This window comes from Sinocyclocheilus rhinocerous, unplaced genomic scaffold, assembly GCF_001515625.1.
Source record: "Sinocyclocheilus rhinocerous isolate Xijiao unplaced genomic scaffold, SAMN03320098_v1.1 scaffold921, whole genome shotgun sequence".
Lineage (NCBI taxonomy): Eukaryota > Metazoa > Chordata > Actinopteri > Cypriniformes > Cyprinidae > Sinocyclocheilus > Sinocyclocheilus rhinocerous.
In genome coordinates this window covers 862542-880295 of record NW_015640057.1, presented here as the reverse complement: position 1 = coordinate 880295, position 17754 = coordinate 862542, and the positions used below count along the sequence as shown (strand labels likewise).

Genomic DNA, 17754 nt, shown 5'->3' with positions numbered 1-17754 from the left:
TCAGTTGAATGGCCACTCCTGAAACCTGACTGGTTAGCGTCCAGTTTGTTGTTCTGTGAAAGAAACAATGATACCTGGTTGAAAACAACTCGTTTGAGGGTTTTCGTTATGAATGGAAGGAGAGAGACAGGTCTGTAGCGGTCTATAAGAGAAGTGTTTAATGTAGGTTTTTTGAGCAGTGGGGTTACCCGAGCCTGCTTGAATGCAGTGGGGAAAGTGCCTGTGAGGAGAGATGTGTTGATGATGTGTGTGAGTGATGGTAAAAGTGTAGGAGAGATTGCTTGGAGAAGGTGTGAGGGGATTGGGTCTAGAGGGCATGTTGTAGGATGGCTGGAGAGGAGAAGTTTTGATACTTCTGCCTCAGTGAGGGGACAGATTGAGAAGATGGGAGTTTTAGCAGTGGGTGTGGTTGATTTTAAGTCCTGTGTGTGTGGGGCTGAGAACTGACTACCGATTGTTCTAGTTTTGTCTGTGAAGAATCTGGCAGTATGGACTTCAGCAAAGAAAGATTAAAGCAAAGACTGATACATACTCAGGTCTGACGAATCTTTTGATTTGCGCCATTTTCTCTCTGCTGCCCTGAGTTTGGTCCGATGCTCACGAAGAACATCGGATAACCAGGGGTTAGAAGGGGTAGCCCGTGCTGGCCTGGAGGAGAGAGGACAAATATCCAAGAGGTTAAAGTAGAGCATAAAGTGTCAGTTGCTGCATTCACATCCAGAGATGAGAAATGGGTAGGTATGTCATGATGTCATTAATGACAGTTCTGTATTAATGTTGTTGAAACGATGGCAGTGCAACCATGTTACATCAGTTTTGAGAAACAGCCATGACTAGCTAGTTAATTTTTCTAATAAAGCATCATGCAATGTTGGTTAAGCATCTTGTACAGAAACAGAACACTCTAGGAACCACATAACAAAACATAGAAAATAACCACTGATAACACACATATTGGTGGTGGAGAGTTTTTCACATGCAAGAAGCATTCACGTCATCTTCAAATGAAAGTAAATATCTACTTTTTTATGCAGCAAAATGGGTTACAAGCAGATTTTCTCCCAAAGTATTTCTCTCTTGAGTCTCGATCTCAAGATGCTACAAGAAGAAGATATTTTAGGGCTGAGCATTTGGGATTCAAGAGCCTTGTCCTGAATTTTGAGTACTTAAGATGTGAGAGAATCTTAATTAATTCAGTCCTGCATACGTTGCATATGTGTTTGAACTTTCTGTGTATCTCTCTGTGTGTGCTTTGGGTTTTACACTCTGAATCACTGCTTCTTGTTTCGTGTTAGCTCTATTTAAAAAGCCAGCCGTGGGTTATGAGTGGGTTAGATTGATGCAGCCGTCATGGACAAGGTCACTATGAGAGGAATTCCACATCAGCTCTATCTCTGTGCAGTCGTGTGGGGAAGACCAGGCATTTTCCCAGCTTGCGATCTCTTCAGCACTGGCTTACAAATGAGCTTTTCACTGGATGTTTGTCAGTGTGACCTTGAATCGGACGTTAATAATGTCATCACATTGTGGAATGGTTTTTAATTAAATGGTTATGTGGAATCATTTATCCAGATTTGACACCAGCTTCTGGTATTTTTGTATTCAAGTGTTTTGTTTTTATGGTGAGTTTCGGCACATTGCTATTTCAATTCATTCATGTTTTGGAATGGGAAGCAGCAGAGAGTATATTAACTTAGCATTATCAAAGATGTCTATATTTTATCTGAATGTAAATGCATTTCTACTTTTGAATCTGTTATGCATGAGACTAGGTTTGTTATGGGCCATATAGGTCATTCTGTGTATACACTGAGAATAGCCCTCTCATATTACATTCATAGACTGAAAATTGCTCCCAAGAGGATTATGTGGCCTTCATCAGCATTGCTGTCCACTGTTAGTAAAATGGGAGCTGAAAAACATTAACCTTGCAATCAAACCTTGATATTACTTCTCTGATGTAAAATTAACTTTAAGTTAAATACCTTCAATATTTTATCATCTTAGCCTGCCCGTCCCACCCAAGTAGTATGTGAAAGCAATTGCATTTTAAACATTTAGTTTATGTGACTTTGAATTATTACATAATTGAGTACTGAATAGAGGTTTGATATATTGACAGAGTTAGGCTGGTTGAAGAAACGTTTGTTGACTTCACCCTACTATGCCACATTATCATTGATTTCATGCATATTAGTATATTAGGATTTGCAGGAACACTTTAAAATAAAGTTACATTTGTACATTATAGTTAATGAATTAAGTATCAATAAACAACATTTTAACTAACAATAAATAAATAAAAGTTCTGGCATTAAACTCTAGATGGTGCAGTCCGATAGGTCTAACTCAATCTGACATGATGACATCATTATCACATGGCACAGCTGATTGGTTCTCTCCTGTATCGGTAGCCAATGAGCTCGCTGCTCAACATTCAAATACTTGGCTAGAGCTTGCTGTAGCAGTCACAGTGCACTTGAGAAACCCTCCACCTTCCCCAGCTCCACCGGTATAGATCTGCTATGGGTTGATCATGTATGCTATATGGGGGTTATTTCATGTATGTTATATTTGCTCTTGAATGGCCCAGCCAGAGCCCTGACTTAAACCCAGTTGAGCATCTCTGGAGAGACCTAAAAATGGCTGTCCACCAACGTTTACCATCCAACCTGATAGAACTGGAGAGGATCTGCAAGGAGGAATGGCAGAGGATCCCCAAATCCATGTGTGAAAAACTTGTTGCATCTTTCCCAAAAGGGTCATGGCTGTATTAGATCAAAAGGGTGCTTCTACTAAATACTGAGCATTTTTCAGTTTTTCTTTTTTAATAAATCTGCAAAGATGTCAACAATTCTGTGTTTTTCTGTCAATATGGGGTGCTGTGTGTACATTAATGAGGAAAAAAAATTAACTTAAATGATTTTAGCAAATGGCTGCAATATAACAAAGAGTGAAAAATTTAAGGGGGTCTGAATACTTTCCGTACCCACTGTATATCATTCATTCATTCATTCACTGTGAAATGACAATTAATGAATAAATAATTGTATTTTTATTAACGAACATTAATAATCATAAACTTTTACATTTTGTTACAAATTAATCCTTATTATAAAGCGTTATCAGTTTTTCCGTATCAGCTAGTTTATGGCCCGTTTAATGAAAATCTTTATCTGTACGAAAACAGCTTCTTCTGAATCTGCTTTCTGTGACTACTGCAAAACCATCAAACAGCATCTGGCCCACGTGGTTTTGAAACGTAGTTAGTAAATCCTTTATCCTTAGATGACCTTTTGAGTCAATAAAGACTGACTGTGCTTCCATGAGTTATTTAATTAAGTAAATGTACTACACTGGTTATCCTTGATGTGATCATTATAGCTTTGCATTTGATAGCGTAAGTGAGTTTTACTGGTACTATATTGCATTACAGAGTATTTGTCTCAAATACAGATGACACTGACTCTTGATACATGGACAACAGAACTGAAAATGCCATTTTAAAGATGATTTAATGTCATATTTTTTGTATTTTCAAGGTGGAAATGTTGGTATTTTTAATCTGATGTCTCATTTATGTGTTTCTCTGTTTCTCTCCCAGCAGGTATGCACACCAGTATCAGTGAGATTTTGAAGGCGAAAACGCTAAAATCGTCTCGCCGCAGTTTGCCATGTCTGGCTCAGAGTCAGACACATCCTCAGAACCTCAGTCACTTCCTCTCTGTGCCTCTGAGTCCTGAACCCAAAACATACAGTCACAGTGTCAGTGCCTCCTGCACACACATCACACCTCCTCCCACAGGTAAGCACTAGCAAACTTGTCTTTGTTAAACTTGTCTTTGTGTTTTAGTATGCTTGTAGTTAGCAAACTAACCTATTAACCTGATAAGAAAGCATGCCTTATGAAATGTAGTAATCATATCAACCCTTTGGGCTTTCATGGTGAGATATGGTAATACCAACACAATCCCATGATTATGCATAAGTATTTTACATATTGACAGACCCAAAAGCTCACTCTGCGATTTCTTTCGGTCGGCATGAGGACATGATACTGGCTGCATCTTGTTCTGTGGAGTTAAATGTTGAACATGGTGATGTTTCCACACATAGAGATAAAAGACACACACACAGTCCCTCACTCCATTGTCTATGAGGAGTTAACCGATGTGTTAACTCGTGCTGTAGACAAACTCAGTTAGAATTGGCCTGAGGAAGAACTGAAAGTGTCCCACATTCATTTAGACAAATGTTTTCTATCAGGTCAAAGCACGCATCCTCCTCGTAGGCAGCTTTCTTTCTTCCAGGATCTCCACAACAAGTTATTGAGTTCCTGGGAGCAGCCTTATTCGACTCGATTACGTCAACCCATGATGACTAATTGTTCATCTATCATGGGGCTGACAGAGCATGGGAATTGGCTCATCCTGGAGAGGACCATCATTACCCTCCAGAACATGTAAAGTTAAATCTATTATGATTGGCTGGGGCATCACAGTACACCATCGTTCTGTCTGAACTCTGTCAGGCTGTTGACCTCAAAGATTGGCCATTCAGTGGCTGGTATGACTGCCATGAATCTGCACCTGTGGTTAAACCTGGCTCAGCAGTCCAGTTGAAAGCTGGACCTCCCGATCTGCCAGATAAGATCAGCCCCGATGCCGAGGCGTTCAGGGTTCTGAGAGCAAGCCCCCTCAGGGGAGCGTGTGTCACAACAAAACATTGTGTGCTCTTTCTTTCTCAATGCCCTCAAGGGCTATCTGGTTAAACCCGCCACATTCTGTGTTTTGGGGAGGCAGCAGTTCCCAGTGAGTTCTCTGCACAGCACCTCTGCTGGAGCTTAGTGCCTGCCCCCTCCTCGGAGGGTACTGGGGCACAAGAGGTTGTTAGGACTGTCTTCCTAGTCGTCATGCTGTCGAATGATCAAAGGTATCAAAATGCTCGCTCTTGTCTACCTGACTGACATGAGGCAGAGCTTGAGATATGCGGGGTGAGTGACTAGCAGAAAAGAGCCAAACTTCGGAACCAAGGGACTAATTGGAAAAGCGGTGCCCAACAGTCCTTAGTCGGGCCAACGTGCCCTAAAAGCCTCTTGTACTCTGGTCACAGGGGCAGTCATGGCTTAATGGTTAGAGAGTTGGGCTTGTAACCCAAAGGTCATGGGTTCAAGTCTCGGTACTGGCGGGGATTGTAGGTGGGAGGAGTGGCACACGGCTAGGGGGGAGGGATGCCACACGGCTAGAGACCCGCAGGGAACTGCTGCCTCCTGAGACAGAAACTATGTACTTTCCAAGGCTGTAATCAAATATTTAAGTAATAGTTTAAGAGTGCCAAAAGATAAATGTTTCCATAACTGAGTGCCCATGAGCAAAGATGACTGTATGCAGGTCACGTACTTCTAGGGCATACTTCTTCATACATTAGCAGAGTACCACAGCCAGTGAGATGAATTGGTATGTTTTCTCCAGGTTTTATAGACATCCTTGGTGCAAACTAAATTAGGTCCAAACCATGAACGATTGTCACTCAGGTAATAGTTTAGTTCTACTGTTGTTCTTAGAACTGTCACTACAAAAGGCAGACCACACCATGCTGGTTTCATCTGGCAAGAGGAGAACTAACCCTACCCCACCCCCCGACTGAGCTTGGTTTCTCCCAAGTTTTTTTTTTTTTTTCCCCTCCATTTCTGTCACCAATGGAGTTTTGGTTCCTTACCACTGTCGCATTTTGCTTGCTTAGTTGGGGGCACCATTTCTGGCAATAATTTTGACTTGATTGCACAGATACTTTTTGAAGAGAACCGAACTGAGCTGGTCGATAACAATGAATCAAAAACTGAATCAACAATGAACTGACTTTAACTGAAAAATTGACCGTTTACTATTGTCTTCCTACATTATTGACACACTATTTTCCTATTTAAGACTGTAAAGCTGCTTTGACACAATCTGTATTGTATAAAGCTCTATATAAATAAAGGTGACTTGACTTGACCTTCATTTTCTCTGTATGCATGTGGACCGAAGCCACAGATTAACTATAAAAATCAGCTGGCTTAAAAAGGACCATCTCATTATCCATTATTCATTCTGCAATTGTGTTGACCTCATCAGGTCAGGTGCTTTTGCTAAAAGATCTCCTGGCAGGAGTGTTGTATCAAAATGATGGCCATTAGTGGCTGGTACTAAACTCAAGGGAAAATGTAATGCTTTTCTTAGAAGAGTCCGGCAATGTCAGCACTTGGAAATGCTTCCAGCATCTTCGCTAAGAACCTTGTGCAGCACTTGGAACAAGCTGTCTTGTCTAAACACCTGTAGAGATAATGAGGGTTACTGGCTGCAGCAGTCAGCAGTAATCTCAGAACATAGAAGCTAAAAGTGGACAAATGTTGGTGATCAAAGCACTAACTTTGTGTTAGCAGAAATTTAAAGGCTCGTTGCTTGAATTCAAAGCCCTTTGTCAATCGAAACCCAACCTGTCAAGTCCAATTAGGTCTATAATACCTGAAGAAAGCTATTCTCAATCTCACTGACAGTTTGACAAGCGCTGTATGCCTCTAGAAGTATGAGGCTATGAATCCCATGTGACTAATTATGCTTAAGTAAACATGATAAATACTATAGCAGACATTTTACACAAGACTAATGCTAGGAATAAATTAGAAAACAGCTGATAATTTTCACATCCATATTCATCACCATTTAATTTTAACGAGTTAATCTCATAAAACCCAGTGTTTATCTCTTTGACAGACACTAGTCAGGATGTCTACATGGAAGAGAGGGAGGTGGCGGAGGTTGAGCCTAAAACAGATGAAACGTTCCTCGTCCAGCAAAAGCCTGTGTCCAGAGCAAAGCTAGAGGCCCGCACAGACTCCATACAGGTACAACATCTGTCCACTTACCTGCTGATGTACTGCCAACCCAGCTTCAAGATCTATGTTTGATGATGAATTAAATCAGATCTCGAGTAGCATTTTTTGCCTGCCTTAAGTAGCTCCCTTTTATAAGTGCCTTTTATAATCACATAAACATGTTTTTTTTTTTTTTCTCACAATTAAATGTTTCAGCAACATATCGAGATGTTCAATAATGATGTCAATTTGCAAGCCAACACTGAAAAATTCCCTCAGGAAATTCTAATGGGATTTAAGAAAAGTGCTTTAGATTCATAAGTACAAAAATGTCTGTGGTAGAGTCTTTCCCGTTTCGTTGTACAACATAAATTACAGTCATACCTCAAAAGTGAATTTTGACATTCCTGAGGGAACCCACGGCTTAAATGTTTTAGGACTAAAACTTAACAGAATTATTGTTTCATATTTTCTAATAAAATCTAATTAAATGCTCTGATTAATTTTCAGGGGAACAATCTAGAAAACCCCTCAGGATTGATGTTTAGAGATGGGAAGAAGCGCATTGACTATATATTAGTCTATAAGAAATCCAGCCCTCAGGTGGAGAAGAGGTGCACGTTTGAGAGGAACCTGCGGGCGGAAGGGCTAATGCTGGAGAAGGAGGTACAGAACAAAATCTTTCACAAGATGACAGTGGTATTTTTAAGGTCATTTGTTTGGATTGATTCTTTTGCCCAAGTTGTGATATAAACGAATGCTATAGGCTATTTTAAAAAGGGGCGGGGCTGCTTGATATGTCCCGCCCTGTATTCCTGTTTCAGTTAAAATGACGTCAACGCATAGAGTAACGCTGCGTGTTTCTAAGCATTTCAGGGGACCTTTAAGGAAAGATCACAGAATAGAACGATCAGGCAGCTTTTGAGTGCTAGCAGAAAATAGACACTAGCTGTGTTCCAAAGTGAGCTGACTTGCTGTCTGCTGTCTACAGGCCGCTTCCTTCTAATGTATCCTGTCTGAAATAAAACTCTTCATAGACAACTCTGCACAGCACTCAAATAGCACTTCTAATGCGATGGAAAGTCAGGAACCTTGACTCACATTTGATTCATATAGAGTCTGATGTTAGCATGCTACTATGCTAGCTACTTAATATTCTACTAAATGTAAATGTAATATAATATAAGTATTCTCATCTGAAACAAGTAGCGGTTTGGACCCAGAAACAGTATTTGATATGTCACGACTTATGCAGATAAGTTTTAGAACAGACCTAATGTCAGTTAAGAGTCAAAAACTCAAGGAGTCTGCATTATTTAATTTTATGTGTCTTATGTGGTTTTCTTAGGTAACTCTTAATGTTCTATATTGGTAGCTGAACACCTGAACTGTACTTTATCAAACCTACTTTTCATCTCCCAGATCTGTCATACCATTTTTATACTGTAGCACTCCAGCATTAGTCATACTAGTTTTTACCTATAGGCTACAGCTCTTTTGGAGGTGTGTTTGTAATGTCGAAACATACAGTACAATAAGTTTAACCTTTTCCCAAGCTTGGTAACAACATCAGCTTTTCTTAGTTCTGCTACTCTACACAGATCCAAATAAGTTTTGACACTTAAATTTTTTTTTACCAAAACTGTTTTTCGATATAGGGTATCAATGAAATGAGATGCTTAACCAACGGATGTCAAACTAAATAGCACATGCTTTTATTTGTTGGTTTATTCATTTATTAAGTTTATATTATATTTACATTGATGTACTCTCATTTAAAAAGGCTCAAAACGTTGTTCCCACTAGTTACACTTGAATGAATAACAAGTGGTTGTAGACTGAATGATCATTTAGTAGGGGCTAGTTTAGAACCATATGTGGATTTTTAATTAGAATCATATTTTAGTCATATTTCTAATACATAATATAATACAAATGTAATTCCTGCTATGTAGAATGAGCCCAAATGAGATAAGTCCTAGGGATCTTGCATCCGTTTTAATAGGAGAAATCAGATTGTAACCGGGTTGTAGACAAAACTAGCTACTGTCAGTCCTGTCTTCCCGTGTCTTGTGTTTTTCTCCCCATGTTCTCCCCATGACCTAGTTTCTCCCTCATGTCTGATTATGTTCATTAGTTCCAGGTCTGTCTTGTTATTTCCGTGATTAGTCCCATAATTTAAGCCCTGTGTGTTTCCATGTCCAGCGTCCGGTATTGTTCGTCGACCCCTCGTTCTACATGTGTGTTCCTGCCTGTTCCATGTGCTCCTGTATTTGGATGAATAAAGAGTTTTGAATGTTAATCCCCTTCGTCTCCTCGTCTCCTCCACAGTAGACAGATCGTGACAGCTACTTTTCATATGATGCTAATTTTATTTTATTTTATCTTTAATATTTTTGATCACAAATTGAGTAGTTCTCATTCTAAATAACATGAGGTCAGACTTCTAGGAGAACGATAGCTTGTAACTCAGAACACTTGCTTGCTTAAATGATTATTAATTTTTAATTATAATTGTATTACTTTTTTCTGTTTATTGCTAAAAAAAATCTGAAATGTATTTAGACATTTAGAGTTGTAAAAATGACAAAGCTCATAAAATGAACAAAAATTGTATTTCATATAAGTTTTACTTATATGATTATTTTTGAAAACTGTCTGCTCAAAAACTTCAGTTCCCAATATTATAAAACCAATGCATCTAATTGATTATATGTCTGTTATATGCCAATATTGACTTGTTTTTCACTTTGACAGCCCTCATTAACAAACAGTGATATCCTGTTTGTGAAGATTCATGCGCCGTGGGACACGCTGTGTAAATATGCTGAGCAGATGAACATTAGAATGCCCTTCAGGTAGAGATCACTGTCACCATACTGTACTACACTTCATACTGTACTGCACGTGAATGCATTGTGACCGTGTGATTTATATTTTTATAGGAAAAAGTGTTACTTCACAGACTGGAAGAAAAAATCTATGGGCAGGTAGGATATTACAGAGTTCTTACTGTTCTGTGTTTACACATATTTGGCTGATATTTAATGATTTCATTTGATTTGCATTAAAGTCAAACGCTTCTTCAGTACCTCAATTTTGTTCATTTTCTTCAAATTAAATTTGAGTCAGACTTTAGCTGTTTAAGATATAAATATCTTATAGAGTTAATTAGCCCGATATTTGTTGTACGTCTCAGGGGACGAAATCACCTCTGAGTTAATCAAGCTTGATTTAAATTACATCAGAAAAGAATTCAATTTTAGAAGTGACTGTGCGTTTGAAATGCAGAAACTACCATTAATAACTGCTCTGTCATTTTTTAGTCTGCTCGTTGGAGATAATATCTTACTTTTGAGAAATGCTAATGCAAACGTATGTCTACAGTCGATTTCAGTTGAGATTTCGTCAGCTGAAGAGCTGGCTGCCCAGAAACCCCATGAAACTGGATAAAGAGGCATTACCAGACCTGGAGGAAACCGACTGCTACACCGCCCCCTTCAGCAGGGCCAGAATGCACCAGTACGTCCCTCATCCATGACCTTGTTATAACCAAATCTCATATCTTCTCAGAAAAACTCATATACTTTATGTATACAGAAAAAAAGTCAATGGCACCTTTTGCTTTCTGTGAATATGATACTGCAATTAAATAGCCATGGTCTCATATACGTTTCAGCCATGGTTTGCTAACTGAAGCCGAAACCACAATCCCGCAACCTTCATCCACCCATGAGCTCAAGGGACTTATAGTGTCCACCACAGATTTTAGCCTCAGCTGACCCTTCTAGAGCAGATTTTATGATGGAGGCACTTTCAGATCATGTACTTGATGTACTTGAACCTGATGACTATTTGTGAATGTTTGAGTTATTGGTTGCTGACATCCACTTTACAGATCAGAGATCAGTGGAAATGCATGACCTGACAAAGAACTGTGTCCTGGGGCAGTAGAGTTAGTTTTTGTTAAGTGGGTGCTGTTAGTAAGGCTTTATTTGAGGCCGGCCAGAGGTTTTGAATGCACAGAAATGTTGGAAGAGGGCAAGTAAGGTTTAACCTGACAAACAACTTGAAACACTTGAAACATCTAATCTGTGCTTAAGTTTTACTTGTGAGTTTTAAAATTCCCTGAGAAGGGAATGAGGCAAGTCCAAATGATGATGCTATGGGGAATGCCTTTGTGTGACTGCATTTAAAACACGTATACAGCTAATCCAATCTTGATTGGTGCTGCATCACTCGTGACGTGTGACGGCAAAAAAGCTATATAGTATTCCTGCAACCAGTGATGGGGGTAACGCATTACAAGTTACGCAAGTTACTGAGCATAATCAGATTATTTTTCCTAAGTAACTAGTAAAGTAACGCATTACTTTTAAATTTACAAGAAAAGTTACTTTTTTAAAATAAATAACTCAGCTCAGGTGACAAAAAGTAATGCAAAAATAACTAAATGCATTGCTTTCCGCAAGTAATGCAATTAGTTACTTTTTGTGGAGTAACACAATATTGAAATGCATTAATTTTAGCAACTTTCCCCAACACTGCCCACAGAAAAGCAAGCTTCTGATAGGCTAAAGCAAGTCGCTCTCAAGCATGCAGTAGGTATTGCAAGAGGACACAGCATCTAGTTACCTTCTCAGGGAACCATTGTTATAGTCATAACCCAAGGCGTTCCCTTTTGAGGGAACTCGCACTGTGTCCAAATGATAAGGCTATGAGGAACAAAATGCAGAGACAGAATATATGGGTTCGAAGAGTGCCAGAGAACAAACCCTCTAAAACCACGGCCAGATCCCAGGCCGGGACCACAGACCTTCAATCAAGCGACCATCCAGGATCGCTCACCAGTCTGCGAAGGAAGTTGGGAGCAGAGCATTCTGAGCAGCAGCTGTTCACAGTGTGCATGCCCCCCCTCGAGACCCGACCATGCATGCTCCGCTCCCAAGCAGCTAACGCACATATCTGTGATGTAGCGTGGGCAGAGTGGCACACACGATCTAAACTGCTCATCACTTGCCTTTTCCATTATACACTTTCTGTACTTTTTTTTTCTTTTTGCACTTTTACAACAACACCAAAAAGGACAGACAGTTTGACACAGAGCACTTGCTGAACAGCTTTGCTTTGTTCCATCTGTGTTATATAGCTTCTGCGGAATGCAATCACACGTCACAGGTGTAAAGGATTGGAGTAGTTGCACACATGCTTCAGACGCAGTCACGCAGACGTGTCATCATTTGGGCACAGCATGAGTTCCCTTGAAAGGGAACTTATTTGTTGTGTAATATAAAAAATTATTTAAATTAAGCATTTAATGTAGTTTTTGTAGAACTACCGTTAATTTATGAATTAAAGTGCCACAATTATATATTTGAAAGATTCATAATTTGGTTTCGGGGAGTCCCCAACAACAGGTTCACTTGCATGCAAGGACAAAAAACACTTTCATTTTCTTATAATATGGATTTAATTGTACATTATTTCTCAACGACTCAAATAATTGGTTTGAAGATTAATTTTTCCAAACCCCTCCTTTGCACTTTCAGCTTTACAACTTTGCAGACTGTTTACATTTGCATACAGCTACGTTACACACTGCATGCAAGGTAATTTTCAAAAATCTAATTTTACTAATTTTCAAAAACATAATTTTCAAAAATAATTAGGGCACTTTAATTTACTTAATTTGTTAACATAGAGTTAAAATTAAAATAAAAAAAATTTAAATTACATTTAATTAGTTTTTAATATGTTAAATAACAGATTGCATTACAGTAATGACAATCTAATTAGAATCATCTCTCATGAAAACAGTGTCACAGTGCAAAATATATTCTACAGGCAAATTCTATAAGGAAAATTGTAATTCTTTTGATTTTAAGGTGAAATATGACCTGAGCATGTTCTTGAAAGGTTCTGTGAGATTAATTTCATCCAGGAAGGAAGCCCATTTTTAATGTATGAATATATCTGTGTGCTGAGACGGCTGTAAGCCACAAAATCTGCTCTGAGCTTTATGTGTTGGGTCAGCTGTGATCCTCTCTAATTTAATATTTACACTGACATACTAAAGCTATGAGTACTGATCTCTAGGCTGCTGTGGTGTATTTATATTTACTGTATTCAATTTAATACATGATTTAATACATGCAACTTATAACAAATTTGTGTATTAAAACAATGCACTTTGTTTTCTTGAAGTTTTACCATCAACAACAGAGAGACGTTTTTCTCAAACTCAACCAGAAGCAGGATAGTACATCATGTACTGCAGCGCACAAAGTACGAGGACGGGAAGTCTAAGATGGGTAAGAAGACTGCTAAACCCCTCCAAACATCTTCATCAAACGTGTCACACACACTCCTTTCTCACTCCGCAGTCACTACGATCTATCTTTATCATATAATGGTTATTATCATAATAGTTATTACGATAATAGTAATGGTTATTAAGAAGTTTACAAAATTGGTTGAATCTAAAAATATCCAGGTCACACATGACCCCAAAATCAAATGTTTCAGGTGTTTAAATGTTTATTAAAAAATAGTTTGGTTAATTGAAATAAAGCTGGATAAAATATTAATATTAGATGGCAAAAACACAAACTTAAAAGAAAAAAAAAAACATTTGAGAAATGTTAATTTAGAGCTGAAATAAATCAAATGAAACACAAAAATTACAGAAAATAAAACTGAAATGAAAATAAAATTAAAGCCATATAGAAAAAGCACATAACAAAATTAATAAAACAAACTAAAATTAAAAAGAAAACTGAAGATATAAGTTAAAGCTTATTCAAAATGTTAAGAGTATGTAAATAATATAATACTGCTGATTTCATGAAATTCACCCATTGTCAATACATTTCTGTCAGTAAATATTTGAAGAGATGTGATATAGTTTTATCTGCAACGACCTACAATATCCCTCTGACCTTTTTAATTGAATGCCGCGCTTTTCGCTAATCTCTCTGTTAGTCCTCTTATTTTAATGTCACACTCATGCCCTTCTTATTTGGCTTTCTTGTCTGCCTGCTCTTGTGGTTTTCTGCTGATTAAAGCTGGCCTTGCAATTGGGATGTTCATGTTAATAAATTAATACCAGTGACCGCCCACTCACTCAGATCAGATCCGATATCCCCCATATATCCCTGCGCTCAATCGTGCCACTGCAGCTCAGCTCAATGTTCTACTAGTGAACTCAAAGCATCTGCAGTAAATGAGACATAGTTTATAAACCTGACTATTAAACTGTGAGTTTTTATCAAATAGCTCTTCGGTAACAGTCAATAATGCATCTTTGGTAGTCGACCCGAGGCTCTCAAGCCTTGTTTGTTTCTTTAAAGGAATGTTCTGGGTTAAATAGTAGCTGTGTTTGTGGCATAATGTCACAGAAAATAACTAACACTTGTCCCTCAGTGTGTATTTATGTAAAATTTGCATTGAAAGTAACCTTTTTCTGTGTAAATCCCAATCCAGGCTCATTTGAAATATGTGACTCTGCCTCTACGTGCCTCTGGGTACATTTTGCTGCACTTTTCAGGTGACACGTAAACAAGAAACACTATAAGCCATATCTTTTTTTTCTCCATTGCAGATGCAGATTTACTAAACAACCCAGTTTTGTGAAAACAAACAAACAAATAAAAAAATTAATAAAAAATGTGCCTATATGTACAAAATGGTTGCAAAATGACATTTTAGTGTTTGTAGCACGTAGCATGTTTCACAGCAAGTTTTAAAGTGAAGTGTCTATTTCACCTGGAAACTGCAGTGAGATTTATATATACTGTAGGTACTTATTGCATTTTTGCAGAAATGTGGGCAAAGTCATGTATTTCCAATTTCAAATTTTTTTCTGTGTGATGCCTCATTTTCCTAGAAAATTAGAACAAAAAAATGTAACTTTAACTTTTACATTTAAAAATAATTTTCATGTGACTTGTATTTGTAATTTGTCTACCAAAAAATGAAAAAAGCTTTTATATTAAAGCAAGGCTTGATATTTCTGCAACACCAATATTCCGTACGTTAGTGCAAGTTTCGCGGCAAGCTTTGAAGTGAATTGTCCAGTGAGTGGCGCTAAAATGCGTGTTCAATACGTGACTGAGTCTGTGTTTTTAGTACATTGGTACAGGGACGTATTGCTAATTTGATTACGTTGCTTCAGATACAGTACATATTGCGGCGTGTGTCGCTAAAAGCTTAATGCTCTATTGTGTTGCAAATACCCCCTACACCAAACCCAACCCTAAACCTACCCGATAGTGTTAACGAATGCAAATGTGATAAAAACGCATTCACTAATGCAACCATGCTTTAACTTCTTTCTATGCGGGTTTGAGCTGTTTTGTTGAACCATACTGTAGTTTCACAGGATTTATACCGGAGCTCTTCACTGCACAACTGCAACACTGTATCGCTTGAGCTACCGGACAAACATACTGTTATAGAAAACCCATACATATGAAGCTGTATACGTGACGCTAATGATCAAAAGTATCAGTTTTCAAATCTCAATTCAAATTGTTTTGAAGTCATAACATAATATTGTGCAAGGAATTGTGCGAAAATTAGGCTTTCTTAATCTAAACTCTGGCCCTGTAAATCATACTTTGTGTGGAAAGGAATAAAAGTTGTGAGAGTTTTACTGCCTCTAGTGCCGTTCAACTGGAAACTGCAGCAATTCCTATGTATAGGTACGTGTGTGCAGAAATGTAGGTAGAAGCACATATTTCCAGTGAGCCTAGGTAGTTTGATACAGTATAGCCTACTTATTATGAACATAGATATTGGTACATTGTAATTACATTTAAAGTACTTGCATTTAACTGATATTTAGTTACACTGCCCTTAACCCAAAACTCTAACCCTTAATCCTAAACCTAACCATACATCAATCTCCTCAATATGAGTTTTCTAGAACAACATTTAGTTACACAGTAAATTCATAGTCTTGTAGATGAATGTTAGTACATAGTAGTTAAGGCCACCTAATATAAAGTGTGACCTCTTCTTCTTATATTAAAAATGAAAGTTATACAGGTTTGAAATGACATGAGGATGAATAAATGATTTTTGGTAGCACTTTATTTAAAGTACCAATCCTCACTATTACTGTAACTAGCATGCATATAACTAGCATATTGGCTGTTTATTAGTACTTATAAAGCACGTTAATGCCTTATTCTACATGATCATATTTTAGATCCCCTAATTCTACTCCATACCTAAACTCAACAACTAACTTACTAACTATTTATAACCAGCAAATTGGGAGTTTATTTAGGCAGAAGTCATAGTTAATAGTTAGATAATTGTGAGAATTGGACCTTAAAATAAAATGTGGCTATATATTTATTTTTTGGGTGAACTGTCCCATTAAACCAAGCACAGCTGTTTATTTCAGACTTCTGAAGATCAACAGCAACTGAAAGTTGAAAAGCTTATGAATATGTCAACCAAAGATGAACAGTCTGTCATCATTTTCTCACTCAACATGTTTTCCAAATGAAGTCGCTCTTTTCCATGCACCATGCAAAGAATGGGAACTGAAGCTTTTACAAAGAACAAAACCTTTAAAAAAAAAAAAAAAGACACAAACCCCCATGAAAATATAAAAAATGTGGTTAATTTAACTTGCCTATGCTATTTTTCACATTTCAAAATGATTAAATCAAGAACACTTCTACTCTGCAAAGAGACAAATACACTTTTTACACAGTTGGCATAAATATAAAATTACATCACTGCCTGTCTCCATTATAAAAGTGAAATAATATGGGTTTGGAACAACATAGTGAATGATAATAGAATTTTGGAGGAACTATTCCTAGTTCCCTATCGAAAAGTAACTCTCATTGAGCCAGCTTTTGAAGCTTGTGAGAAAACTCCTGTTTACTATATTACTGAGGCCTGATTTGTTAACGTGTTTGTAACTGCACTAACCAATGGCACTAGAGCCCGCCAAAAAGTGCAGAGCTGACTGCTATTTAAGTCGGCCCGGAGCGCCATCTCATCAGACTCTTCTCCTTCAGCGACGAGACCATCTCTTTACTGACTCAGCGATCACGGAGCTGAGCAACCGGGTTTGAGTGATCCCAAGCTGGCACAGGTTCCGAGTGCTCACTCTCCCCGCAGCACTTTGATCCGCCAGTGTGTTTACACGTAAGGATCAGTGCCCCTCATTACTTCAAGCAGCTCAATTCTTCTAGGCGGATCGGAGTAGAATGCTGTCACCGAGGTTACTCGCTCCACTTCGCTTGCAGGCCACCTCAGAGGTATTATTCAAACTTCTGTACAGGACAACAAAGCTCACGTTCTTCGGTCTGAAGTGCTAACATTGCTTGAAAAAGGTGCCGTAGAAACGGTCCTTTTAGCGAACAGCGAGTCCGGTTTCTACAGCCGCTACTTCCTTGTTCCCTAGAAAGATGGTGGGCTCAGACCAATTCTCGATCTCAGACATCTGAATCGCTCGCTCATGCGACGGCCATTCAGAATGTTAACTTTGAAACAGATCATTGGGCAAATATGCAACGAGGACTGGTTCCCTTTCAAGGGAACTTCGAACTGCGTCCTCTAGGGGTCGCTATGGGGAACGCCTCGTCGTGACCCGTGTCTGAAGCATACATTCAAAAAACACCAACAATATGTTGGCCGGCGACAGTCCATGACGTCACTACCGGTGCGACTATAGTATAAATAGGCACCGGGAGAACACGTCATTCTCTTCTTCGTCTTCATTGACTGTTTTGTTTGAAGTGTGCATTCCGTGGTAAGAGCGATCTTTCTTCCTTCATTATGGCAAGCACAAGCAAGACGTTTAGAAGATGTGTGCATCCGTGTCTTTGTTATTTGACACCTGATGACACACATCATCTTTATGTCTTTTGTTT

At 38.4% G+C, this 17754-nt stretch overlaps 1 protein-coding gene across 1 annotated transcript in view; it reads left to right on the top strand.

Moving 5' to 3' along the window:
- ano3 (anoctamin 3) overlaps nt 1-17754 on the top strand; it is an 84233-nt gene that overhangs the window by 22671 nt on the left and 43808 nt on the right. The window contains exons 2-8 of the mRNA XM_016568448.1: nt 3608-3805; nt 6756-6886; nt 7367-7522; nt 9614-9714; nt 9802-9846; nt 10244-10378; nt 13061-13167. Coding sequence (XP_016423934.1) covers nt 3608-3805; nt 6756-6886; nt 7367-7522; nt 9614-9714; nt 9802-9846; nt 10244-10378; nt 13061-13167 — 873 coding nt within the window. The remainder of the gene's footprint in view (nt 1-3607; nt 3806-6755; nt 6887-7366; nt 7523-9613; nt 9715-9801; nt 9847-10243; nt 10379-13060; nt 13168-17754) is intronic.